The sequence below is a fragment of the Pseudochaenichthys georgianus genome, chromosome 1, assembly GCF_902827115.2.
Source record: "Pseudochaenichthys georgianus chromosome 1, fPseGeo1.2, whole genome shotgun sequence".
NCBI lineage: Eukaryota > Metazoa > Chordata > Actinopteri > Perciformes > Channichthyidae > Pseudochaenichthys > Pseudochaenichthys georgianus.
This window is the reverse complement of record NC_047503.1, coordinates 14,181,140-14,207,354: the sequence shown is the minus strand read 5'-3', so window position 1 is coordinate 14,207,354 and position 26,215 is coordinate 14,181,140. Positions and strand designations below refer to the sequence as shown.

The window sequence follows — 26,215 nt, the reverse complement described above, 5'->3', positions numbered from 1 at the left end:
CAAATACAAGTAGTAACAGACTAGTATGTAAACTAATTCATCTTTATTTTATGTGACTGATAATCTGACTAGTTTGTAACCTGGATAAATCCAGCTGAATCATACAAAAACTGATATTATGTACAAACATTTCATTCATCCAGTGATGAAAAGGGAAGAGTGGACGTATAACAGTAGAAAGTAGAAAACACTGATCGTTTGGACGGTCGATGAAGGGGAATGCTGTGAGGGGTTGTGGAGGGAATTATTTCAGCTGTTGATCCTCAGAGCTCGTTGTGTTCCAGCCCCTCGCGAGAAATCTTGCTGGACAAGTCCTGCATATGTTTCTTCATCTGAAATAAAAACAATGAGAATACAGACGTCACCATTTGACTGCAAGGCACATTCCTGTAGGTCTCTACTGGTGATGAGCTTACAAAAGCTCTGCCTTTGCAATGATGCAGAGGATCAGAATGTTGTGTTACTATCTAGGATTTGAGTTGTTTTCATAGTCAATCGCGACTCAATTAATATAATGGCAGGCCTTAATTACTTTATACATTATTCATCTTTAATGGTATAAAGATAACCGTTACTTTTATGCCATAAAAGATGCAATATAGTTGTGATATTTTACATAAACCATTAGCTGTATTCCAAAAATGAATGCCAGGCTGACACATTTAAACATTAGCTGGTATAATAAATAATAAAATGACACCATTGCCAATTTTGACCATGTTTGACATTTGGGCATTCTTAGTGTGCTCAAACACAAATGATGCATAATGATTTATCTCTAGTTAAGATGCATGCTTTACACCAGAATGATAGTACAAGCATTTTTTGATATAATGTGGAAGTATTAACATACTATTTTTTTGCGTGAGGTTTGATCAAAACTCATACAGCCTTTTGTTTGTTATCAATAGTTGTTGCAACTCAAACAAGAATCAAGAGACTGCTCTTTTGCAACAGGAACAATATTCTTTGTATCTCTTCCTCAGTATTATAGCAGTGTTTTATTCCTCGGCCATTTTGCAACATTAGTCGATACTTTGCAGGCACACGGACAGCAACTGCTTGATGGCAGAATGTAGAGCTTACAAACAAACGTACCTTGTAACCCATCTCCCTGGTCTTCTCAGCGATGGTGTTGTACTTCTCCTGGTTCCTCTTGATGTGCTCCTTGTCTCCTAGAGACTCCACGTGCTGCAGCTTCTGGTGGGAGAGCTCCAGCTGCTCCTGGTAGTGGCTGTGCTTCTCCACCTTCGTCTCAAAGTGCCGCAGCTCCTCCTAAGTGAACGAGGAAAAGCGGGGAGGCGAACACAGAGGGGCGAGTTCAGTTCACCTTCAATTACATGCACAGCTGCACAGGGGAGCCGATATGCATCTCAAGTAGTGCATATAAAAGGAAATGCTACGGAGAAAAGTTGAGCTGAATCTTTTCTGTGACATTTTGAAGCCAGAGATCCTGAAATGAAATGTTTAAACTAAATCGTTCACGGCTATTCTCTGCTTATGGGACAAAAGGTGAAAGGAGCAGATAGGAGAGTGCAATACTTGGGAATTTGTAATGTCTAATGCATATGGGCTAGTAATGTGTACCCTTTGGGCTTACCATACATTCCAAAGTAGTACTTAGTTACCAAGTGCACTGCAAAAGTTAGATTGTAGCACTCAGGTAAAACAAAAAGTGTGAAACAAATCAGTGCATCAGCACTGAGATATTTACCTTGAGAGAGTCCAGCTCGTTGTCGCTGAGGTTTGCTCTCTTGGCCGCCTCCCACAGTTCAATCACACGGGGCTCCCGGAACTCTGCAGACGACAAACAACCAGAAACAAAGATGAAGAGTTTAACAGTTCAAGAGAGTTTGGAGGCTCACTAATACTTTAAACACACCTGAGAGAGAAGGAGCTTTCTAAAATACAATAACAGAACGAGCTTGTAGCTTATAGGGGCCCTGTTATTTTCATTTTCATGTTCATATTAGTATTTTGTGCCTCTACTGTGACATTGCTTACATGCTTTAATGTTCAAAAAGGGGGGAATTTTGATGACCATTTACATGCACAGAAACCTATACAACACACTACAGGAAAGGGTAAACCACAAAAAGCCCAACAGGGTCCCTGTAATAATTGTCTATATATCAGTGATGCAAACACAGGTATGGTGAAAAAAGAGAGAACTATTCGAAGCAGAAAAAAACAGCGTAATATACCATCTGAAAAAGGCCTGTGCTATAATGCTTCAATTAACTGGCTATTCTTTATAATATACTCAGATCAATAGGAGACGGAGATGTTAAGTTATAAAAACCTTTTTCCTTTAAAATTTGTACAACATCCTCTGAGGGCCGTACAAATTATTGAACTCAACCTCTGCTTAAAAAAAACTAAACTCACAGCCCATTCATTTGGCCTTTCTTTCATGCTGTGCAAAGAAAAAGCAACCTCTTAATCCAGATATCTTACCATGACTCGCGCATGCACGTGCACGGTTGTGGCATGACCACCAAAACAGAAAGATATGGACACAAGATGTGTGCAAATGTATTTAGTTTCCTATCCATGTGAACATGATTTAAGTGGGGGGAGACATAACCTCCTCTAGGGGGGTCCGGGAGCATGCTCCCCCGGGAAGGTTTTTTTTAAAATATTGAAGTTAAAAGCATCAATCTGGTGCACTTTGAGAGCAACATGAGGAGATCTATGGATACATCTTTCAACACCCATTTGAAACAGAACTGTAAGCAGATTTTTCTTTTTGGATATTTTAGAAATCACTCCCCTTTTAAACTCTATTCTTGTTATTTTAACAACTTTTTTGTTACTGTCATATAGTATTTTATACCTGTTTTTCATTTAGTCTCTAATGTCTCAATAACTATAATGATCATATCCAAGTGTGCATTAACCTCACTGAGCTGAGTGCTCTCCGTCAGCACTCTAGTCTACACTCCTTTCAGACGAGACATAACCGTTACGCTCGTGTTGTGTTCAAGGAACCTGTCCTTGGCCAGGAAAAACAGGCACTCGCTTGTTTAATTATTTTGCGATCTAGATTTCTTCTTCTTTTTTGAAGTGAGAAGTTGTCCGTCAGTCGGACGGACTGACGGACGCCCCCCCAAAACGAAAACTGCAACACATACTGTACTGCAAACCACAACACACCAGCAGAATGTGAAAGATAAAACACTACAACAATAAAACATTTAATAAGGGAAGTTAAAATAGCACAAGGACAAGCTTTAGCTAGTGGATGGATGAGGCTAGGAGGGCTGAAATCACTGAAGTTAAGCCGTTAGCATATCAACGCTCGCCAACTGGGACACAGCAGAGTCTTATGACTACAAATCCCAGTGATTAAGCTGATGGGATAAACACAGACTAAGATTACTAAAAAGACGACTTGTGTGTGTGTTATGTGTGTGTGTTATGTGTTATGTGTGTGTGTGCGTTTGGTCTCCCTCACCACCGTCTGTAGAGAAGCCTTCGCGGCTGATCTTGCGGAGGCGCTCGAAGCCCTGGTTCAGGTCGCTCATCTTCTGCTTCAGGTCCGAGTGCTTCTGGTGCAGCACGTGCTCCTTGGTATCGCCCTCCAGAGCAGAGATCTCATTCTTGTGGATTTCTTCTGAGGTGAACAGACCAAGGAAAAGAGGGGAGAGGCGGGGCAAGGGCAGGTTAGTGTGAAATCACAAGCAATTAAGTATGCAGTCCCATAGTATGCCACCATCCATTCTGCAGATTTGTTCTCAGGTCTGCATATTAACTGATCCTTGGCCTGGTAATAAACTGCCTGAAATCTAAACATGTGCACACTCCAAAAACAGAGGCGCCACAAAGATGAAGATGGACATCACAGCTGTTACTATCTGCCTGGTGTGACCTTTTAAGGGGGACTATTGTTTTTTTGGGGGGGGGGGGGGGGTTTCCCTTTCCTGTAGTGAGTTTTTGTGCATGTTATGGCGCACTTCCATTGCAGGGCCTCGCACGGCTTTAATACGGTATGTTACAGTTTAGTAGCTGGGGCAGTAACTATAGTAACGCAGTGTAGGTGAAGCCGTGACGTCTTTTTAAATGCAAAACACAAAACCAACAGCAGCCGTTAGCTGTTAGCACTCAGAGCTCACAGCTCCTCATATCTGTTCAGAAACTAGACAAAAGTTAAACAAGTACAAACCACAGACTGCCTGTGTCATGGCGAATACAGTTGTTGGTTTATTTATGTCTGTATAGGCCGTTGTTGTGAGTGTGGACGGTCAGAGCATACACGGCGTTAGCTTAGCCCAGTGGTTCTCAAATTGGGGGGCGCAGAGGCATGACAGGGGGGCGCGAGAGACCATGGGGGAAATGGTTATTATTATTACACGCATTTAAAAAGGTTTCCGCCTGCCGCCTGTCTGCAGACTTGTCAAAGCATTCATTCATGGTTTTTACTAACCGGTATCAGTATGTTGTTACTTCGGCATCATTTTGAACGTGTATTACAATGAAATCACGGTAAAATATGTTCATTTTGTTGTAGTTGTAGCCCCCTTGCCGTCACTTGTTTAGCATATTCAGCCCGGTTGTTGTCCCGGAAGGAACCACGATTTTGGAGGGCCAGAAAAACTGTGAAAAAGTACCCGTTAGCCGGAACTACCCCTAGTGGAAACGCAACAAAAACGGGCCGGGTTTGGCACGGCACGCTTAAACCGTGCTGCAGTGGAAATGCGCCATAAATGGTCTGCAAAGTCCAAAGTTCCCTCCAGAGAGAGTTTCTCTCCCACACACCATCACATGTTTGAAAATATTAATTTAACTGTATATAAATAAGTAAGATTAAAGAATGACGGCCACAAGAAGTTAGGCCACAAGTTGGTTAGAGAGGGTGGATAAGAGCAAGGTCAGAGGAGACGAGGAAAGAAAATGAAAGAGGCATGAACCAAGAAATCTAAAAGAAAACAAAGAGAAGGAAAGAAGGAAATAAAAACATAAAAGTGCCAAAGAAAAACGGAATTTAATAAGTAGGGTTTAGCTATAACAAGGTGTTAAAGTGTTATATATACAGTGGGGCAAAAAAGTATTTAGTCAGCCACCAATTGTGCAAGTTCTACCACTTAAAAAGGTGAGGCCTGTAATTTTCATCCTAGGTACACTTCAACTATGAGAGACAGAATGGGGGGAAAGAATCCAGGAAATCACATTGTAGGATTCTTAATGAATGAATTGGTAAATTCCTCGGTAAAATAAGTATTTGGCCACCTACAAACAAACAAGGTTTCTGGCTCTCACAGACCTGTAACTTCTTCTTTAAGAGCCTCCTCTGTCCTCCACTTGTTAACTGTATTAATGGCACCTGTTTGAACTCGTTATCAGTATAAAAGACACCTGTCCACAACCTCAAACAGTCACACTCCAAACTCCACTATGGCCAAGACCAAAGAGCTGTCAAAGGACACCAGAAACAACATTGTAGACCTGCACTAGGCTGGTAAGACTGAATCTGCAATAGGTAAGCAGCTTGGTGTGAAGAAATCAACTGTGGGAGCAAGTATTAGAAAATGGAAGACATACAAGACCACTGATAATCTCCCTCGATCTGGGGCTCCACGCAAGATCTCACCCCGTGGGGTCAAAATGGTCAAGATGGGGTCAAGAACGGTGAGCAAAAATCCCAGAACCACACGGGGGGACCTAGTCAATGACCTGCAGAGAGCTGGGACCAAAGTAACAAAGGCTACCATCAGTAACACACTACGCCGCCAGGGACTCAAATCCTGTAGTGCCCCTGACGTGTCCCCCTGCTTAAGCCAGTACATGTCCAGGGCTCCAGGCCTGTCTGAAGTTTGCTAGAGAGCATTTAGATGATCCAGAAGAGGATTGGGAGAATGCCATATGGTCAGATTAAACCAAAATAGAACTTTTTGGTAAAAACTCAACTAGACGTGTTTGGAGGAGAAAGAATGCTGAGTTGCATCCAAAGAACACCATACCTACTGTGAAACATGGGGGTGGAAACATCATGCTTTGGGGCTGTTTTTCTGCAAAGGGACCAGGACGACTGATCCGTGTAAAGGAAACAATGAATGGGGCCATGTATCGTGAGATTTTGAGTGACAACCTCCTTCCATCAGCAAGGGCATTGCAGATGAAACGTGGCTGGGTCTTTCAGCATGATAATGATCCCAAACACACCACCCGGGCAACGAAGGAGTGGCTTCGTAAGAAGCATTTCAAGGTCCTGGAGTGGCCTAGCCAGTCTCCAGATCTCAACCCCATAGAGAATCTTTGGAGGGAGTTGAAAGTCTGTGTTGCCCAGCGACAGCCCCAAAACATCACTGCTCTAGAGGAGATCTGCATGGAGGAATGGGCCAAAATACCAGCAACAGTGTGTGAAAACCTTGTGAAGACTTACAGAAAACGTTTGACCTTGCAACAAAGGGTATATAACAAAGTATTGAGATGAACTTTTGTTATTGACCAAATACCTATTTTCCACCATAATTTGCAAATAAATTCTTTAAAAATCAGACAATTGGATTTTTTTCTTCTCATTCTGTCTCTCATAGTTGAAGTGTACCTAGGATTAAAATTACAGGCCTCTCTCATCTTTTTAAGTGGGAGAACTTGCACAATTGGTGGCTGACTAAATAAATAAACGGTATATATATATATATATATCACATTTATTTTTCCATGAGAACTTTGAGTAGCCTTTACATTTGATCTTATGACAGTGTTTATGAAATAGCTGCCTGTCTCACCTTAAGAATAGGTGAGGAGATGAATGAGGACACAGGTCAACCAGACAACGGTTGGCTTATAGATCAAAAGACAGAATACAATACAAAGACTGGGGAAGGCAGTGAAAGTGTGCGTGGGTGGAGGGTTGTGCAGGTGCATGTGATGGGCTCTATATTTAAATACACCAGACGGGCAGAAAAACACCCCTGGCTTGTGCAGAGGAGAGGCTGTGGAGCGGGAGCAGCAACGTTCTGACAGGAAGCAGCTGCAGAGCGTCAGGTCCGTCAGAGGAAGACGTGCCTGTCCTCCCCGCGTCTTCCTCAAACACAACAGGGCCTATCTGATCTGCTTGATGCGTTGTGACAAGCACAGAGCGGTAGGCAGACCTGAGTGCAGCGCCATACCTTCCACCTGCGGACATGACCACAAGACTGAACGCACAGACGGAGACGAATGGTTGGATGACTTTTTTTTGCATACATTTGCTTTGGAAGCTGAACTGAAAGCTAGAATGGTCTCAATTTGCAACCAAATTCTCCATGTTCTAATGAATATGCAAATAAAAAAATTACCATAATAATGGCTGAATTTAAAAACATAAAGTGATGAATGGCAAAGAGGAGGACAGGTATTAAGGGCGCTTAAAGAAATATATAGTGATATAACAAACTGTGACTCAAAGGGAGTGATTGACACAGCTCACCCTCCGTCCTGCTGATGGTGTCCATCAGGATGTTGTACTCGTGCGTCTTGTCCTTGTGGTGCTGGAACTCCCTCTTCAGACTCATCATCTCCTCGCTGGAGAACTTCCCCGAGCTCTTGGCCTGGAGGAGGGAACGGTCACAGTCGTTAAAGTCAATGGACTGTCAGGACACGAGAAAACCACAACACCATTTTACACTTAATACATTGCATATGTCAAACTTTCTTAAAAGCATATTCTCCAAAAGAAAGTCGTTATGTTTGCATAAAAACATTTGAATTATACTCCAACATTTAAATTGGTCAGATGATTTTATTCACTTTTTAATGGCCTGTAAAACATAAGCATAGCGTTTCCATATGGCTGTCCTCAAATCTGTACGTCCATCCAACTTTGATATGATTTGTTATGTATTACATCTTATACTACAAGTTATTTTCCACATTCTTAGGTTTGACCGCTGCCTGGTAGCTAATGTAGTATTTTAAATGTAGTGTTGTTGGTTTCTTAGTTAGTAAAATATGCATTATCCTTGCAAAATCCTAACCAGCCAATAAAAAAGGAGGATAATGATGTTTGTCGTGTGTGTGTAGACTGAGGATGTGTGTGTGTGTGTGTGTGTGTGTGTGTGTGTGTGTGTGTGTGTGCCGCCGTCCAGGGCACCGAATGCGGCGATGGAGGTATAATAGAGGGACAAAGCCAGGTTTATATGTTTTTAGAAGCTACATTCTATTTAATAACTTCTTTATGGGCATACCCATGAGCTAATTTGTTTTTATGAACTATCGCTGTAATATATAATGTACTAACTGCACATTTTGTTGGTGTAGGGACAATATAAGTAAATAACGGGTGCAAGTTTCAGCAAATTATGAAGGCATATTTTGTTGGCACCCTCTTTGTGGCATTTTAATCGACAATTGACTTTGGGCACCGAGACTTCAAGGGCCCAGGAGGCGAGGGAGAAAATACACATGTAGGCACATGCTTGACATTGTAAAGTACTCCTAACTGAACGGGAGGAGAATAAAGGACTCGGGCTTAAAGACTGAACTGCTGCAGATATTGTACTTCCCCAGGAGATCAAACAAATAAATGGTCTTAACTGCCGTGTCTCTTAATTACTCACACTGAATGGGTGATGGGTGAGAGCCGAGGCGTCTGACACTCTTTGTTACTCTCCCACTCGGTGTGTGTGTGTGTGTGTGTGTGTGTGTGTGTGTGTGTTAGCACAAATACAGTATGCGTCATGTGTGAGAGATGAACAGTGGCCACCCTGCACCGTTTGTTGAAGCAGTTTTTGTATCCTAGATGTATGCGTCACTACGGGCTAACAATAGATATAATTAGCTGTTACGTAACCATGTTTGGCACAAATGTCAAATTGACGAACTCATTACAATTGTCATAAAGTCAATGTGACCTTCACACAAACGTATCATGGGGGGAAATGATGATCTGATGACATTTCGAACTGACTGGTAGGCACACAACTACAAAGATGTAGAAATATGTTTTGAACAATTGGTCTAAAAACTAAAAAGCTGTCACAAAAGATTGCCTCTGCTCTGGTCCTTAAGGAACTTCACACTACAAACACGTAATAAGGGGAATTCTCATTAAGCTGCAATACACCAGTACAGTTCTCCATTTTCTTTTTCTAACTAGGCCGGTCACATAGCTGCCATATTACAAGATTTTAAAATCTGAACAGTGCAGTTACTGTGCAATTGTAAGAGTTGACCTTCTCTGTGAGTGCCCTGTTAAGAATTCAGTTCATTGTTGAATAGAGGTACAATTATTTTTGAGCTGATTCGAGGGGCATGTCTTCATTTCATCTGTTTCAGATTTCTATTTACTAGCAGAAACATGAAGAGCCTCACAATGCCACAACAAAAAATGCATCATCCCCAAAACATACTTGAACATTTCTCTTCCTCCTCCCTCTGCACACATACACACCTTGTTCCAGAGTTTGTCCAGCCTGGGATCTTCAAATGTGTCTCCCTCTTTGATGTCGTGGTCCTTCAGGTGGTTGCTCTCCAGTGATCGAGTGTCTCTTTTGCCATCCATCCCATACTTGGCCAGAATCACTACACAACACAACACAGAGATTTAACAAAGACATGCTTTTATTAATGCGCCTGATCATGTGAGCCTGTTTGGAGTTACAATTCAGGCTGCTGTCGCTTCATGACGGGAAACTGTTAAGTAAGATAAGCTAAGTGACTCATCACTTAAAGAAAGCCTCTGAAACATTTATCATCAAAAACTACCTGGAGGCCCACAACCATTGACAGCCATTCATTCATTTAAAAGTCACCAAGTATTTTTTTTAAAGAACCGCAAGGGGAGTCGTATCTTTAATGAAGCAACTGCTGAAAATAAACGGAGAGAAACAGGATGGGAATCTAGCGGGAGCTTATGAAAACAAAACCAACTTCACTTTGTTCTTGACATAAGTAGCACAGAGGAGGTGGTTTTATCCATGGGTTTTGTAGTGCTGCTCTTAACCTGAAAAGCGTTGATGATGAGAACTGAACAAAGGGAAAACACTCATTTACCCTCCCGCCTACAAACTCAACAGAACTCCGTACTTAACCCCAAAACTTTGAATGAAGCCTGAATAAAATAGGAAAAACAAAAGAAGACAAAATATGATTTGAAATTCATTCTAAGAACTTTGGGAGGCTAATTTTTGAGGGGAGGTACAGGATACTATTACTTGTTTGGTTTTTCCGTAGCCAAATCAGTTTAATATTGTCAGTTAAGTGCAATATAAAAGCAATTTTGTCCTCTAAATATTTCCGCCCGCTTCACAACAATACAGATTTGGACTTTGCTCTGAAGAAGCTCTGCCCTCATTATTCTGCTCTGGTAACCAGTTTTTGCGACCTCTGATTCAGCACCATCTCAACCATGAATGTCACTGATTAACTACTTGTACTTCATTGGATCGTTTCCAGAGGCAGGGGCTCGTTTAAACTCCTCATAAACTGGATGCACAAACCTGTAGACAATCTGTGCACTACTGGCAAGCTCGTATACATTGGATTTTATGAGGCTATCGATCCGAGTGTAAACAATAAAACAAGCATCCCGGACCAGCTGCCAGGTGTCAGGTATCAGAGTTTGTCTCTAGTGATAGAGAATCAAGGAGCAGCGTTAGGAAAAGAAAATATGGAGAGACAGAAGAGCCCAATTAGAGCGACTCTAGTAGGATCGGGTGGGGAGAAGGTGACTGGAGGCCCCCCTTGAAGGTTCATATTTAACTAGAGAGGAGCAGAGGAAGACCCTGCTGCAGCCTGGAGCCGGAGGGTCATTCCTCCACCTGACTGACTCAGGAGCCGAGTGGCGATGCTTGGTGCTTTACCCGCTTCATTCCCAATTTAACATTTCTATCAAATGAGCTCCCGCGGGAATCATTTTCATGATTTGGAAAGAATAACTAATAGCAAATATTCTTTAATATTTTAACTGCAATCCCCATATGAATTGAAGTATAAGAGGATCATTTTTTAAAACGTTATTTACATTATCATTACAAATATATATTACAATGATCAAGGCGTTTTGTTTTTTTAAGAAGCTATATAACAAAAAAAGGTTAATATGAAGTCTGAAGAATACCTTGAGGAATTCGGGACTTCCCTAGAGCCCCAATCATTAGCAGGAGAGGACTCTTTAAAGTAGATACACTACATACTGATATACACCTGAACATCAAATCGTCTTGAATTCTGCTCGTGACAAAGCAGTTTGACATTTCCAGCAATCGTCATTAGAGGCAGTTGCAATTTCTACAGGCTCGCACTACCTGTTAGCATCTGGCATCTGTTAGCATCTAGCTCCCCTGCTTACAAACTTTTAGCCATCCCTGCTTATACAAGTAATAGTTTTAGTTGTCTGCGATCTGCAGATGCCTACTCCCACCTGTCGAGTACGGCTGTACTGAGGTGTTTTTCCTCCGGAGACGTCGCGAAGAGACGGAGCGGCTCCACCTGTTGCTGCATGCGATCTATGGAGGCCTGCTCGTCGCGAAGAGACGGAGCGGCTCCACCTGTTGCTGCCTGCGATCTGCGATCTACGGAGGCCTGCTCCCACCTGTAGAATACGGCTGTACTGGAGAGGTTTTTACCCCGGAGTCGTCGCGGAGAGACGGAGTGGATCCACGCTTCGGGCTTGGCCTGCTTCCACCAGGTGTGTGCTGCTGTACGGGGGAGGATTTTACCACCGCTGGGGCCTGCTTTCCACCTGTCCTGGTTCTGCTGTTGCAGAGGCCTGCTTTCACCCCGGGGATACCACGGAGGGACCGGAGCGCTTCCACGCTGCTGTTTTCGCCTGTCCTTTGCTGCTGTGCTGATTTTGCTCCACGAACATCGCGGATACTGTGTGCTGGTCTGGGAAAATGGCCCATATCGGGATTCTGCTGTGCCTGTTAACTGTTTGGACTATGAGAAGATCTCTAGTCATTCTGAGGAGTCTACTGGATTCAGGTCTGTTCTGCCACCCGCAGTGGGCATCCCCTGCAAAGGTTCGGATGTGTTGCTCAAACAATTACCGGTTGCCTTGTCACAGACAATCTGCTCGACAAAATATGTTTGTCTTTTTTGTTTTCCTGCGATGATGGTTCTTCAGGACTGGTTCTTAAGCTCTAATCATACTCTCGCAGACTTTTCCGGTGTTTTTAAATTAGATGACAATGTATGCGTATCGTTTAAGAGGAAAAGATGCCTGGTTTTGTTGTTGTTATTACTGTCAGGAAATGTACAACCTAACCCTGGTCCGCCCAGTAGTAGTAGTCAGATCGCTACTCCTGCTGATTTTAAAGCTAGGTCTGGGTTGGGTTTCATCCACTTGAATGTGCGCAGTCTGTTAGGTAAACTAGATTTTGTTCGTATCTGGACGAGCTCAATTGACGCTGACGTCATTGTCTTATCTGAAACATGGCTAAATAAGTCTATTTTGGCCTCTGACATTGCCTTAAATGGTTTTAATGTGTATCGTACCGACCGGCCTAATAAAGGTGGTGGCGTTGCCATTTATGTTAAGAATAAGTTCAGTGTATCCACATTAGTTTCCAAATCGATCAGTAAGCAATTTCAATTTTTAGCCATAAATATAGAAGTGGCAAAGGGTCAACAGGTCATGGTAGTGAGTTGTTACAGACCCCCCTCAGCTGTCAAAGACTCCTTGTCTTCACTAGCAAATCTTTTATCGCAACTAGACTACAAGGAAATAGTGCTACTTGGAGATTTTAACTGGGACTGGTTAACTGCAGTGTCAGAGGATTTTAAAAACCTTTGTATCTCTTTAAATGTTACTCAGATTGTGGACAGTCCTACTCGCCCTAACATTAAGTCGCCTAATAAATCCTCCCTAATTGATCTCATTTTAACTAATGTTCCCCATAAATATTCATCTGTGGGAGTATTTGCAAATGATCTGAGCGATCACTGTGTTGTAGCCACAATTAGGGACACTAAGGTCCAAAAGGTTAAACCTCGCATTATCATCAAGAGAGACAAAAAAGATTTTGTGGAGCAGGGTTTTGTGCATGATCTGTTTGATTTTGATTGGGGTAAAATCGATCTGTGTGCTGATGTGGAAACCGCATGGTCTTATTTTTATCTTGGTTTTATGGAGATCATTGATAGACATGCACCCCTGCGTAAATTTAGAGTAAATGGACGAGACAATCCTTGGTTTTCTGCTAATCTGTCCAGTCTCCTTCATGAGAGAAACAAGGCCTGGGCTAAGGCTAGGAAATCAGGCTCAGAGGTAGAATGGCTGCGTTTTAGGCAGCTAAGAAATAGCTTCACATCGCAAATCAAAAGTGCTAAATCAAAGTACTATCTGTCAGTAACCACAAAGAATCTGAATAATCCTGGAACATTTTGGAAAGCCATTAAATCATTATCCACCGGCGATATCCGTAATGAGCTACCTCCGTGCCTTACCACAGCATCTGGCACTATATCGGACAGGGCTACTATGCTAAATTGCTTTAATGAGCATTTTGTGTCCTCTGGTTCTCTATTTGATTCTGTCACTAACTATGCTTCTGTGAACACTACAGTATGTGACTCTGAAAAATGTGTGCTGGAAAACCCTTTTAGTTTTACCCCTTTTACTGTTGATGTTGTTCGTGAAGCTTTAACCAAGTTAGATCCTAAGAAACCGACTGGCCCGGACAACGTAGAACCTTTCTTTTTAAAGATAGCTGCAGATGTTATTGCTCCACCTCTCACTACTCTTTTTAACCTCTCCCTCAGCTCAAACACAATTCCAAAATTGTGGAAGTCAGCATATGTCCTGCCTTTGCTAAAAGTAGGGGAGGCCACCTTATTAAATAACTATAGGCCAATCTCTAAGTTGTCAGTTCTGGCTAAGGTTCTTGAACGCCTAGTGAGTGAACAGGTACAGGTGTTTTTATTTACAAATGACATCCTGTCTAAACATCAGTCAGGCTTCAGAAAGCAACACAGCACCATCACTGCCACAATGAAAGTGGTGAATGATGTGGCGAGTATTTTAGATAATAAGCAGAGTTGTGCAGCTCTATTTATTGACCTTTCAAAAGCGTTTGACACCGTCGATCATCACATTTTAAAGCAGAGGCTAGCCAGTATAGGCATGTCCAGCCATGCAGTGGGGTGGTTTGTAAACTACCTCTCTGAAAGGTCCCAATGTGTTCATTTTGATGGGCTGTCTTCTGAGTGGTTAAACATTTCTAATGGTGATTCCCAAGGTTCTGTTTTAGGTCCACTTTTATTCTCCATATACATCAACAGTTTAGGTGAAAATGTGGATGAAGCTACTTTACATTTTTATGCGGATGATACTGTGATGTACTGTGCAGGTCCCTCCATTAAGGAGGCTGGTGTTAAATTACAGGCTGTTTTTAACATTATTCAGACTCAGCTCTCTGAACTAAAGCTTCTTTTAAATGTTGAGAAAACCAAGGTAATGCTCTTTTCTAAAGCTAACAAGACACCAGAGCCTGTTTTAGATATTGTAACTACGCAAGGAATAAAACTTGAAGTGGTTACCTGTTACAAATACCTTGGTATCTGGCTTGATGATTGTCTCTCTTTTAAACTTCATGTCAATAACCTGCTTAAAAAGCTGAGGGTTAGGCTAGGGTTCTTCTACAGGAACAAGTCCTGTTTCTCGCTTGAGGCCAGGAAAAGGCTAGTCACTGTGACCTTTTTACCTGTGCTGGACTATGGGGATCTGGTCTATATGAATGCACCTGCCAATTGCCTGGTCAAGTTAGATGCTGCGTATCACAGTGCACTAAGATTTGTGACAAACTGTAAAGCATTAACCCATCACTGTACCCTGTATGCAAGGGCTGGTTTGCTTTCACTAACTGTACGGAGGCTCAGTCACTGGTACATTTTTATATACAAAGCCATGTTAGGGAAACTTCCATCTTATATCTGCTCCCTGATCTCACGGAGAATTGTAAGTGGCTACTGCCTGAGATCGAATGCTGTGGTTTTATTAAATGTGCCAACTGCTAGGACTGTCTTAGGGAAGACAGCTTTTAGATGCGCAGCTCCTCTGTCTTGGAACAGTCTGCAAATTAAATGGAAACTGAACAATCTGGTGCCACTAAATGTTTTTAAAGCTCGGTTGGATGCTAGTCAATCAGAAGCTATTGGTACCTGTTTATGTGGATAATTATGTAAATGATGCTGTATGATGTCCTTTTGTTGTTCTATTTATGTTTTTATGTTTCATGTGGAACTACTTGAGCAGGTCTCCCTTGAAAAAGAGATCAATGATCTCAATGGGATTTATCTGTATAAATAAAGGTTTGAAATGAAATGAAAATTATTCATAAGGACAGAAATTGTATTTTTGTGATTACCAAATATTGCGTTTAATGCAATTTGGATATTGCACTAGTCCGTTTTGCAATTTCAATAACATTTCTATTAACTGGGTAACTTTAGAGCAGGGGTGTCCAAACTATGGCTCAGGGCCAAATGCCTGGCGTTGTCCATTTTTAATTAGCCCACAGCATATTCTAAAAGTACAATGGAATATGGCCCACACATATAACTCGTACATCTTATATTGTACTTCTTGAATATATAAAAACTAGGGCTGTCAAACGATTACACATTTTAATCAGATTAATCACAGCTTAAAAATTAATGAATCATGATTAATCACCATTCGAACTATGTCTAAAATATGCCATTTCTTTATGTATATTGTTGTGGGAATGGAAAGATAAATGAAAGAAGGCGGATATATCATAACATTTTTCTGTGTGTCAAAATGAAAGACAGCCCACACACCTATCAATCATCAAACCGTGGGGTCTTAATTCATTACGTGTTGATTTCTATCAACAGGGGAGTAGGCTACTTCAGGAAAGTCGGGGGGGGGGGGGGCTAGTGGAGTACTTCGTGACCACAGAGTGTGAACGTTGTGATCAGCTGTTTTAGCGCAGTTCTCCAGTGAAGTCAGTCCGTTGTACAGACCGACGTTAACAGCAGCCCTGTCTGTGCACACGGAGACCGACTCTGTCGTCCGGTGATCTAACCGCCTTCTGGAAAAGCTTCACAAGTACGTCGGTACGCAAATGCGCTTTGTGACACAAGTGACGGTACGCATTTCAGATTAAGCACATAACCTGGGTACCAGTTATGTGCACCCCTGTACTACAGCAAAAGTATTCTCCGTCGGGACTTCCTGCAACAACACCACGCCGTTATCTTGATTCTGATTGGCCAGAAGACATTTTCAAAGATTTTCTATTGAGAAGACGATCACTACGTGACAAAAGTTTTCAAAACCGTTTCTGGTCTTCGGTATTTCCAGAAAAGTGGCTACTGAAATCAATCTTACTAACTGCTGTCTGTGCAATTCTCGGCGCGAGTTGGCGGACTTTATTTAGCTTACTTTAACATGATTTTTCATGGTGGGGCTAAGCCATTTCTTGGTATGGGTGTAGCCTACCCCAGCAATACCCTGGCGCTGCCACTGGAGGGATGTATGGGGCGGGCCATTCTGCACATGCGTTAAATGCGTTAAATATTTTAATGCAATTAATAAAAAAAAAAAATTACCACTGTTAACGCGATAATTTTGCAGTAGGGCCTGGCTCATTTCGTGGCATCTGCAGGCAGTGGCAAGTCCTTCGGCATATGCCACAGAGGCCGCTACTCTGTGGTAGCTGTGGCAAGTACTTCCGGCATATGCCACAGATGCCACAACTTGCCGAGGCATCTGCCGCTGCTCAACGGGAGTTGCCACAAGATGCCAGAGTAAGAGAACGTTTACGGCCCGTCTACACTACAGGCATCGAAAAATGCTTTCAACGCTTCGCCCATTCACTTGAATGGGGTGACGTAGTTGATTTTGAATCTTCGCCGAACTGCATTGTGGGGAGCGGAGCGTGGCTTTGCAAGCATCGCGAGCATCAAAAGTTGAGCAATGTTCAACTTTTGAGGCTCGATGCTTGGCATCAGCCAATCAAATCATGCGTATGCAAATCTGACAATACAAGCGCTAGCCAATCACACCGCGTGTATGCTGGGAGAGAGTACGCAGGTCATTTCCTCATATTCAAAAAAATGGAGCGGTAGTGAATCACCCGGTGCTGTATGATCAGTCTCTGTTCATCTACCGCAGGGATGGGCAACTTTGATGGTGGTGGGGGCCACATCATTGATGTACTGGCCACCAGGGGGCCGCAGATTCACTTGGAACACTCGCACACAAATTCCATGTGTTGTATGTAATTATTAACAAATATACTAAGTCTGACATCTTCATTGACATTTTACAATCAAAGGGAACATCCTCTAATAAGCTCACAAAACAAATATCAGTTCACAGAAATATTATTTCATTTTTACAAGTGGCATGTTTGTATTGAACAGGTTATTAAACAGTGGAATAAAACTATTTTAAACTATTGGAAAGCACGGAAAATGTGTGTGTATTGAGATTAACCATTAGATGACATACACATGAAGTTATGAACACTAACCCAGACATTAGTTGTCTAACTTGAACCTAAAACACTTGTAGCCAGTCTCTGCATTCCCCTTATTCCACAATAAGGGGAATGTCAACACAGACACCTGTCAGACTGCTGTTCCTCAGCACCACTCCCCCTCCCTCCCGCTGAAATTATGAATGAAAAGCGTAGTAATCATAGATAACATGGCAGGGTCCGTGACAGTTTGTTTTCATCTGATTTCAAATAAACAAAGTCTTGGTTTTAAGAATATTAAACTTGTTTCGCCAAATTCAGATGATAAAAACAACTTTTAAGCTTGTAATGGCATAATTACAAGAGGCAACTTAACGTCACAGCAGGCATAACAACAGCCGGTGTTTCTTGTGAGCAATACACAATACACACAAATGCGTCACAGATTATTTTGCGGTATTTGAAATCATCTACGCAGCTCGCGACGTAACTAGGAGTCTAGTGGACGGTATCAGTACTACAAGTTAAAAAAATAATAATATTTTTTTTACATTTTTTTTTATTAATTACGTTGTTTATAAATTAATCTGAGGGCCGCAAAAAGAGGAGGTGGGGGGTTATTTGCCCATCCCTGATCTACTGGGATACAAACCGGAGGAGCGAGGCATGGAGGGAGGTGGCAGAGACAGTGGGTGAAACTGGTAGGTTTTCGCCTGTTTGGGGATTTTATATCCAGTTTACTTCGTTTTAACATTGCTATTGCTTTGTATGCCGGGGGCGGGCGGGAGATTCCTGATTGGTTGTTGGCCGCCTTGGGCGCGAGAAATCGCCAAGCCTCAGACACGCCCAGCTTCAAGATTTTCTGATGCCTGTAGTGTAGACGGGCTGTTACGGTAGCTGCCACTCGCCTTCCGCGGCAAATGCTGCTATTTAAACCCGTATTTATCGTGTCAAATGTCGCTGTTTTGGCATGACTTTATCGAACTGATCTGTACATAGGACTGATGATCTGTACACAGAGTTGGGTTGTAACGGAATACATGTAACGGCGTTACGTAATCAGAGTACAAAAACCAAGTAGCCTAACTGTATTCAGCTCGCGTTACATTTGATAAACAACTAATCCGAATACAGTTACTTTCGTAAACCTGAAGTGAATACATTTTGGAATACTTATTGGAATTATTGGTGGAAAAGTTTCCTCACAAAATGTATCCTAATATTCATTACTGGCAGAACTGTGTGCACACATGGTGTGCACAGCGCAGTAGCATGTCTGTGAGGCCCCGCCCCCGCACACAGATGAGAGAGAGATCTCTTTTTAATATTGAAAGTTAGAAACGGAGATGGTTCGATAAAACGTGCAAGATAACGTTTATAGCATTTCTTTATTGTCGAAATGATGACATTTAATAACTGGATCAAATCCAAGTGAATGGCCTGCTGCTGCTGAAGGCATGGGGCAAATATAAGTCCTTTGCCTAATTTATAAAGTAAACCTTAGCATCTCACTAGCAGTGGCAACTGCAATCAGTTACAGCTGCCCTAAGTCTGTAGCCAAGTCTAATAACACCAGTGTACACGTTGCTGTGTCAATACAGATATTTATTTGTTAATTATTTGTCTTTACTAGTCATAGGCTACACCTGGTTTATCGTAGCAAGCAGTGGAAACTCCCCTCAAGAAGCGACAATTGCCAAGGGCGTTGCAACCCTCACTCGCCAATATTTCATCATAAATATAGCACGTTTGTTTATTTTAGCAAACCATGCTCCAAGTAAAATTGAATAGAAATGATAATGTATAATCTTTTTGAAAAACAGAGATCGCACATCAGTCCTGTGTACAGATCAGTTCGATAAAGTCATGCCTAAACAGCGACATTTTACACGATAAATACGGGTTTAAATAGCTGCATTTGCCACGGAAGGCGAGTGGCAGCTACAGTAAACCTTCTCTTACTCTGGCATCTTGTGGCAACTCCCGTTGAGCAACGGCAGATGCCTCTGCAAGTTGTGGCATCTGTGGCATATGCCGGAAGGACTTGCCACAGCTACCACAGAGTAGCGGCCTCTGTGGCATATGCCGGAAGGACTTGCCACTGCCTGCAGATGCCACGAAATGCGCTTGCTGTCTCTCTAATTTTGACAGCATTAATAAAAACATATATTACACAGTAGCATGCATGTGTTCATTGAAACAATTTTTTTTATAAATGCAGTCAATTAAAGTTGAAAACATTTTCTAACAAATCTTAGTTGAGAAAAAAAAGACCCAATACCAGGATAAAATAAATGTTGCAATGAAATGTATATATCAATGTTTCATACATACTCTATCTATACATGCTGAATATATGCTCCAGTTTCAGAAGGAGCTCTTGTAAAGAGGCCTTGGCAACAGCCTAACTTTGACAGGGATGAGGAATTATAGTTCTTCTTTTTGGCTGATGCAGCAGCACCAAAGTGATACATTATCTATACTGTCAGCCAAAGGGCAGAGTTGATTACACAAACTACACTAACAAACTCTGTATTCCTTGTTATGCCGTTTTGTCCCATTATTATTTACCCTTTAACTTGAAATGCCAACCAAAAAAAAAAGAAGGCCTTTTAACTATCCTGTTGTTGAAGATTCACAAGCTTTGTGCTTTGACTAAAATAAAACTCACCTCAATCTGCTGAACAATGTGATCTTTTTAGGCGAGTGGCTTTGTATGTTTTGTTACTTCCCATTGTAAAGCGTCCTTGGGTTTTGTGAAAGGCGCAATAGAAATTGAAATTATTATTATTATGTAAACCACAACACTAATGAGGTTTCACACAAGAGCGAATATCCACTGTCTTAGCCTTTTCTATGTTTGGAAGAGCACAGACGGACTGGAGCCTCTTGATACAATGAGATATGATTAATACTGCATATTTTTAAAGGTAGGCATTAGCATTACTTTCTCATTTGCAATGCTTTTTACTTCAATGAGCTGTCTCACCATTAAAGTTACGTCGGAGCTGGGCCTCTTTCTCTCCGTTTTCATCCAGCCCCTCCACCTTCAGCTTCTTCCACTGCAGCTCATCTTTCTCCTGGATCTTCAGATCACTGTGCAGCTCGGACTGCCGCACCGGGGAGAGCTGCATCTGTCATGAACAAAAGGAGAATGAGAGACAACATAAACTTTGGTAAGTCAAAAGTGGAAAACAAATTTGACAGTGAAGGGTAAGGAAGAAAGAAAACCAGACAGTCATTTCTCAAAGTGTGAAATTGGTCTTACCATTTTAAGAAAAGGCTCTCTTAAAAAAATAAAAAAATCACTCTGTTTTTTCTTGAACAGTTTGTTATAGTCATTATTACTTTAAATAGCATACTACAGTCTTCTTTTGTGAACCACTAAATGGGTGACAAGGAGGACACACACACACACACACACACACACACACACACACACACACACACACACACACACACACACACACACACACACACACACACACACACACACACAGCTTGCTTAATTCCCCCTCCTCCAAGGATTTGAAGTTTTATGAGAATCTTAATCCCAGGCTTTTTTCAACAATGCAACATTTCGTAAACTTAAGACATAAAAGGACATACCATTGTGGTTTGAATTCCTAACTTCCACCACAACAAACAAAGACATAATGTGCACTTGAGCCTCTGCATTTGTTGAAAGTAAAAGTGCATCTCACGATCTTATTAAAACGTAAGGCTATATCTTCATCAAGTCAACTACATATTACAACTGCACTGCAGCGTTACAGAGAAGACGGGCGGCAGTAGCCAGCGTTAACTCACTGGCAACTAAACGTGTAGCAGTTCGCTACAGCTTCACATTAACAGTACAGATAATAGTTTCTGAAATATACGTACCCTGTTAGCCTTGTTCCACACCTGGTCCAATTTAGCTATCCTAAATTCCAGCTTCTGCCCATCACTAGACTTGGGCTCGTTCACGTCGCGCGAATATTTCCCGGCCATTACACCTACTCCGAAGCACAGAGCAACAACTAAACATGGCAACTTCATTTTTTGAATAACAAGCAAACGATAGAATATGAAATACTAGCTAGACAACACATTAGCCGAACAAGTTACTGTTGTTGTGGCTCACTGGAGTACCACAAGTCATGTGCTCAAAATGGGAGGGCACTTCCTCAAGCCGTGCATTCTGGGATACGTAGTTTCTTCTCTCATACCATGTGTGATTCGTAAGGAGGAGGCGACCTTATTTGAACTACAATTCCTGAAATGCCACTGTGCAGTGTTACCTGGCAACTAAAGGCTGCATAAACTCTAAGCAAATAGAAAGCCTCCACGCGTTTCACGTGACTGGGCTGGATGCTGGTCACATCATTATGTACGTTACAATAAGGGGATTCCTGGAGATTTACATTAAAAGCAAAGGCTCAAAAATACTGTGTTCCTTAGATAGGCAGTTCATAATATTCATAATATTCATAATATTGTCTGATAGTTGTGTATTTAAAGAAAAGTGGAACACTCCTCATCTTTTCTTATCACTTTCAAAATGCTTCATTTGCAAGAAAAAAAAAATATATGTTGCTGTGTTGAATATTATTTTTGTATGTTTATCCTTTGTATTTATTTGGTTGATTATGTTTATTTATTTGTATTAGATATAGTATGGATGGGATATACTTGTACTATGTATAGATGTACTAGTGTATTTCATATATATTTTAGTCCGTTGCCTGCATTGCTGTTTTATCTAATGTATTGATATATTCAATACAAATTAACAATATATGTAATATTAATAATAAAAATAATACATTTTATATAAAAGGCGCCTTTCACAACACTCTGGTACACCGTACTATTTAATAAATACTCTAAGCGGTTGAAAGCAACATAATATATATATATATATATATATTCATGAAAACACAACATAGAAATAAGGGAATATATCATAAAGCATTATTATATTACTTCCTACATCCAATCCTATCCATCTATATTTGAGTTGTTCCAATGATGCTATACATTTGTAGGTTGCGTCATCCCACTAACTGTCTTAAGGATATATACGATTATTTGGTATGTGTGATGCAAAGGAGTTGGACACACACACACACACACACACACACACACACACACACACACACACACACACACACACACACACACACACACACACACACACACACACACACACACACACACACACACACACACACCACACACACACACACACACACACACACACACACACACACACACACACACACACACACACACACACACACACACACACACACACACACACACACACACACACACTAAAATATTGTTCATCTCACGTTCATGCCAGGCATGCTAATACAATTTAGCAGGATGAGGAATGAGAGCAAACCTTTTATTATTATTATTGATTTGCTGAACTGGTCTCCTTAGCAGAGCTGTTTATACAGCATGCATGCCAGTATACCGCAATAAGTGCACTGAATTCAGTTAAACTATATTAAACTGGGAGGAAGGGAGGGGGAATAGAGACAGAGGGACATTCAGACAGAGAGACATTATATTGTACACCCTCACCTTGACAATATTGTTTTATAACCTAATTGAATTGAATTGAGGAGAGAGAGAATGGGGTTGAACATATGACTCTAACCATACTGCAATTCATATCGTGCTAAAAAAAATTCTCATCCTTTATCAAATACCTGACAATAGGGACTAAAGTAGAATTTCAAATAAAAAAGGATTTGATGGTTTATTACATTTTAACACTAAATAAAAAGTAAATCAACCCAACGTGTAAGGATTATTATAACACTATGAAGAGATGAGAAACAGTAAATCACATAAATAAACCAGGTGTATTGCATTTTATGATTGTAGGCCTAGTGCTGTCTTATTTAATCTTGCCGTATATATCCACTTCTTGTGGCAGTCATTTCCCATCACAGAAATTGCGGTTGATTGGATAAAGACAAACAATGACAATATGAAACTTAACATGGTTATAGCTGTGCAATCTCTGTCGACTGGTTATTATTATTGTCTGATACGCCGTGACTCCATTATTCACAGATATCGAAGGGCCTGGCATTTACATTTTCCCCAATAACACACTAAGCTATCAGGTGATCAGGTATTTAGTGTTCATCAGGTATTTAAGAAGGGAGAGTGGCAAAAGACCTGGGGATTTCTTTGTTGGTTTGCTTTTCACGGAATGAGACTGGGTGACGACAGTTGACTTGGAAGGGCAACTGAAAATTCCACCTCACATCATCCAGTCCTCAATGAGACCAGACATCATTTTGGTCTCTGAGGCCACAAGGCAGCTCATCTTGCTGGAGCTAACTGTGCCCTGGGAGGAAAGGATGGAGGAGGCGCAAGAGAGGAAGAGGGTGAACCAGAAGCTGGTGGAGTGCTGCCGCAGGAACGGATAGAGGACCAGGTGCATGCCAGTGGAAGTGGGCAGCTGGCGGTTCGGTTGGCAGCCCATTCCTTCAGCAAGGCCTATGGAACGCTGGGCATTAAGGAACCAAGCAGGAGAAGAGTCGTCAGTAACAACATGGAGGCAGCAGAGAGAGTGTCAAGATGGCTCAGAGCGAAAAGGGGTGACGAGTGGGGTCAGTAGAACACAGGCTGTGGCCTCTGTCTTCTCACTGGGTAGACGGTGTCTGTTGCGAGACACCAACATTTCTCAAGGATACAAGATACATGATGTTCAGTGTTTGTGCATCAAACTGAAGTAACTTTTTAAAATGTAAACATAAGATTTGTACTTGTAACTGAGTTTTTGAACGCTGTGGTGGTGCTTCCTTTAGTTATGTAAAAATGAATGTATACAATTATCCAAATAAATACAGTACTCTTTTTTTTGGTACTACTCTGCTGTATTGCTACTTTTGCTTAGGAAATACTATACGATACTTTCCAACACTGTTGTAATCCTATATTATTTATTTTCTCAAAGATTGAGCTTTGACTTTGAGGATTTTCGAAATATTGTATGTCAAAGTGTAATTGGGCATGTATAAGTCACTGACTTTCTTAAGAAGAAGATGCACTTTGATAGGATATCACAGGTGGTTCATTTGCATGAGGCCTGAACACTGGATCACTTACAGTGTGAAACTCCCTTCATCTTTTCCAGCTCCTGCAACTCCCTCGTTCCACCTTATCCTTTGTTGTGTTTCCATCTCTATTTACTGCACGTCCACATTACAGGCTTTTCCTTTAACGAGCAAAATAAGCCTGTCAGAGATCTGCTATTGACGGAGCGACACTTAATGAATGTGTTTGCCTTTAGGGACAGCAGGCTGGCTTGAATTGAAAAGGTTAGCAACAACTTCAAAGGCCCCACTGTATTATCAGGAAGCAATAGAAACTGTAACGCCAGTCTCCTGACACACCGGCAGCATCAGTGGGCGAAGCATCAACACCAACGGATGCAGAATAAATGTGGAATATTGAGAAGGGATTGTTTCAATGTGGGTAATGGCAAACATGTTTTATCTTGCCTCTTTAAATATTGTTTTACCATTCAGGTAACATTTGATCAGAATCACAGATGTACTTTATCAATGACGAACAATTAACTTGAATTCATTGCATTCAAACACTAGCCCAGACATAAAGATGTATTATAGTTACTGTTACAGTATAACTATAAATAAACACTATTTTAATATCTGAGCGCAGATTATGAGATTAGGGACAAAGACACGCAAAAGGCCCCATTACCTCTCCTAAAAATGAGCAACACCAACTCTAGACTCTTTTTGTTGTAATTCTGTGTCCCTTTGTAGTTGTTTTGTGTCTTTTAGTAATAGTTTTCTTTTTCTTTCTGGTCATTGGGTGTCTCTTTAAAGTTTCATTTGTCCCCAGTTGTTGTGCGTCTTTAGTCTCTTCGATGTTGTTTTGTTTCTTTGTTGATTTTTTGTCTTTTGAGCTTCTTTATAGTTTCTCTTTATAGTTGTTTGACCCCTTTTTTATAGTTTGTGAGTCTTACATTTTTGTTTCTCTTTGTAGTTGTTTCATGTTATATCATTACAGTCCCCTACAAGTTGGTACAGTATGCGCCTCGTAGAGAGACTTTGTGTAGCCGAAGAACAGGAGGGGCCCCTGACACTTTTGACCCCATGTTCTTGTTCATGAAATCTACTGGATTCAATAGTAATCTCATATATCACAAAGGGAAATATGACATAGTGAGTGAGTGTTGGTTTGGTTGTGACTGGGTGGGAACTCGCACAAGAAAGAGAGAGTCTCTGAAGTTAGAAGTGTGACGACCCCTCCCCCCTTCTGCCTGGCTGTGCTCCCTGCCTTGCTGTCCTCTGGCAGGTACTGGGAGTGTCGTCCTGTTTGTGCCCGCCCATCTAGAGGCGGAGCCACAAGAAGGTATAAAGGTGGTGAAGTCCATAGGGACTTGGCTTGGCAACTGGAAGGTCACCAGTTCAAGTCCCGGAAAGACCAAGTGCTACCGAGGTGTCCCTTAGCAAGGCACCGTTCCCTACACTGCTCCCCGGGCGCCGTACATAATGGCAGCCCACTGCTCCTAACACTAGGATGGGTCAAATGCAGAGAAACCGTTTTGTTACATGGTACCTGTACTGTGTAATGACAATAAGTTGAATCTATCTATCTATCTATAAAGGTTGCCCAGCTGCAAGGATCACTCTCTGATTCAGATCCTGCCATGCTGCAGCAACCTCAGCCTACAGCCTGTGTTAGGTTTGATGCACCCTCCAATATGCTACAACACCCTTCCACACACCCACACACTGCTCACACTACTGACAGTCTGATTCTTACATACACTATTCATCAGAGGTGTTCTTCTATAA

The 26,215-nt window shown here is 41.6% G+C and overlaps 1 protein-coding gene across 2 annotated transcripts; it reads right to left on the bottom strand.

Moving 5' to 3' along the window:
* Nucleotides 1-28: 28 nt before the first annotated feature.
* On the bottom strand, nt 29-21,576 carry lrpap1 (low density lipoprotein receptor-related protein associated protein 1). 2 transcript variants are annotated; one of them, XM_034089179.1, is made up of 8 exons: nt 21,261-21,576; nt 20,365-20,509; nt 9,377-9,507; nt 7,415-7,535; nt 3,458-3,616; nt 1,715-1,797; nt 1,099-1,275; nt 29-332 (listed from the first exon to the last, which is right to left on the bottom strand). In XM_034089179.1, the coding sequence occupies exons 1-8, from the start codon at nt 21,414-21,416 to the stop codon at nt 264-266; spliced, it is 1,041 nt and encodes a 346-aa protein (XP_033945070.1). In that variant the 5' UTR covers nt 21,417-21,576; the 3' UTR covers nt 29-263. The 2 variants fall into 2 exon arrangements, with proteins under 2 accessions (XP_033945070.1, XP_033945146.1); XM_034089255.2 differs by having other exon boundaries at nt 3,458-3,613; nt 21,261-21,575.
* Nucleotides 21,577-26,215: the final 4,639 nt, after the last annotated feature.

What these genes read in the sequence shown, in the direction of transcription:
- lrpap1 (XM_034089179.1), bottom strand. Translation starts at nt 21,416, where the DNA reads ATGAAGTTGCCATGTTTAGTTGTTGCTCTGTGCTTCGGAGTAGGTGTA. An exon ending in TGTGGAACAAGGCTAACAGG is followed by an intron (nt 20,510 to 21,260) that starts GTACGTATATTT and finishes TGTTCATGACAG; the next exon opens with ATGCAGCTCTCCCCGGTGCG. An exon ending in AGGCTTCTCTACAGACGGTG is followed by an intron (nt 1,798 to 3,457) that starts GTGAGGGAGACC and finishes TGTCGTCTGCAG; the next exon opens with AGTTCCGGGAGCCCCGTGTG.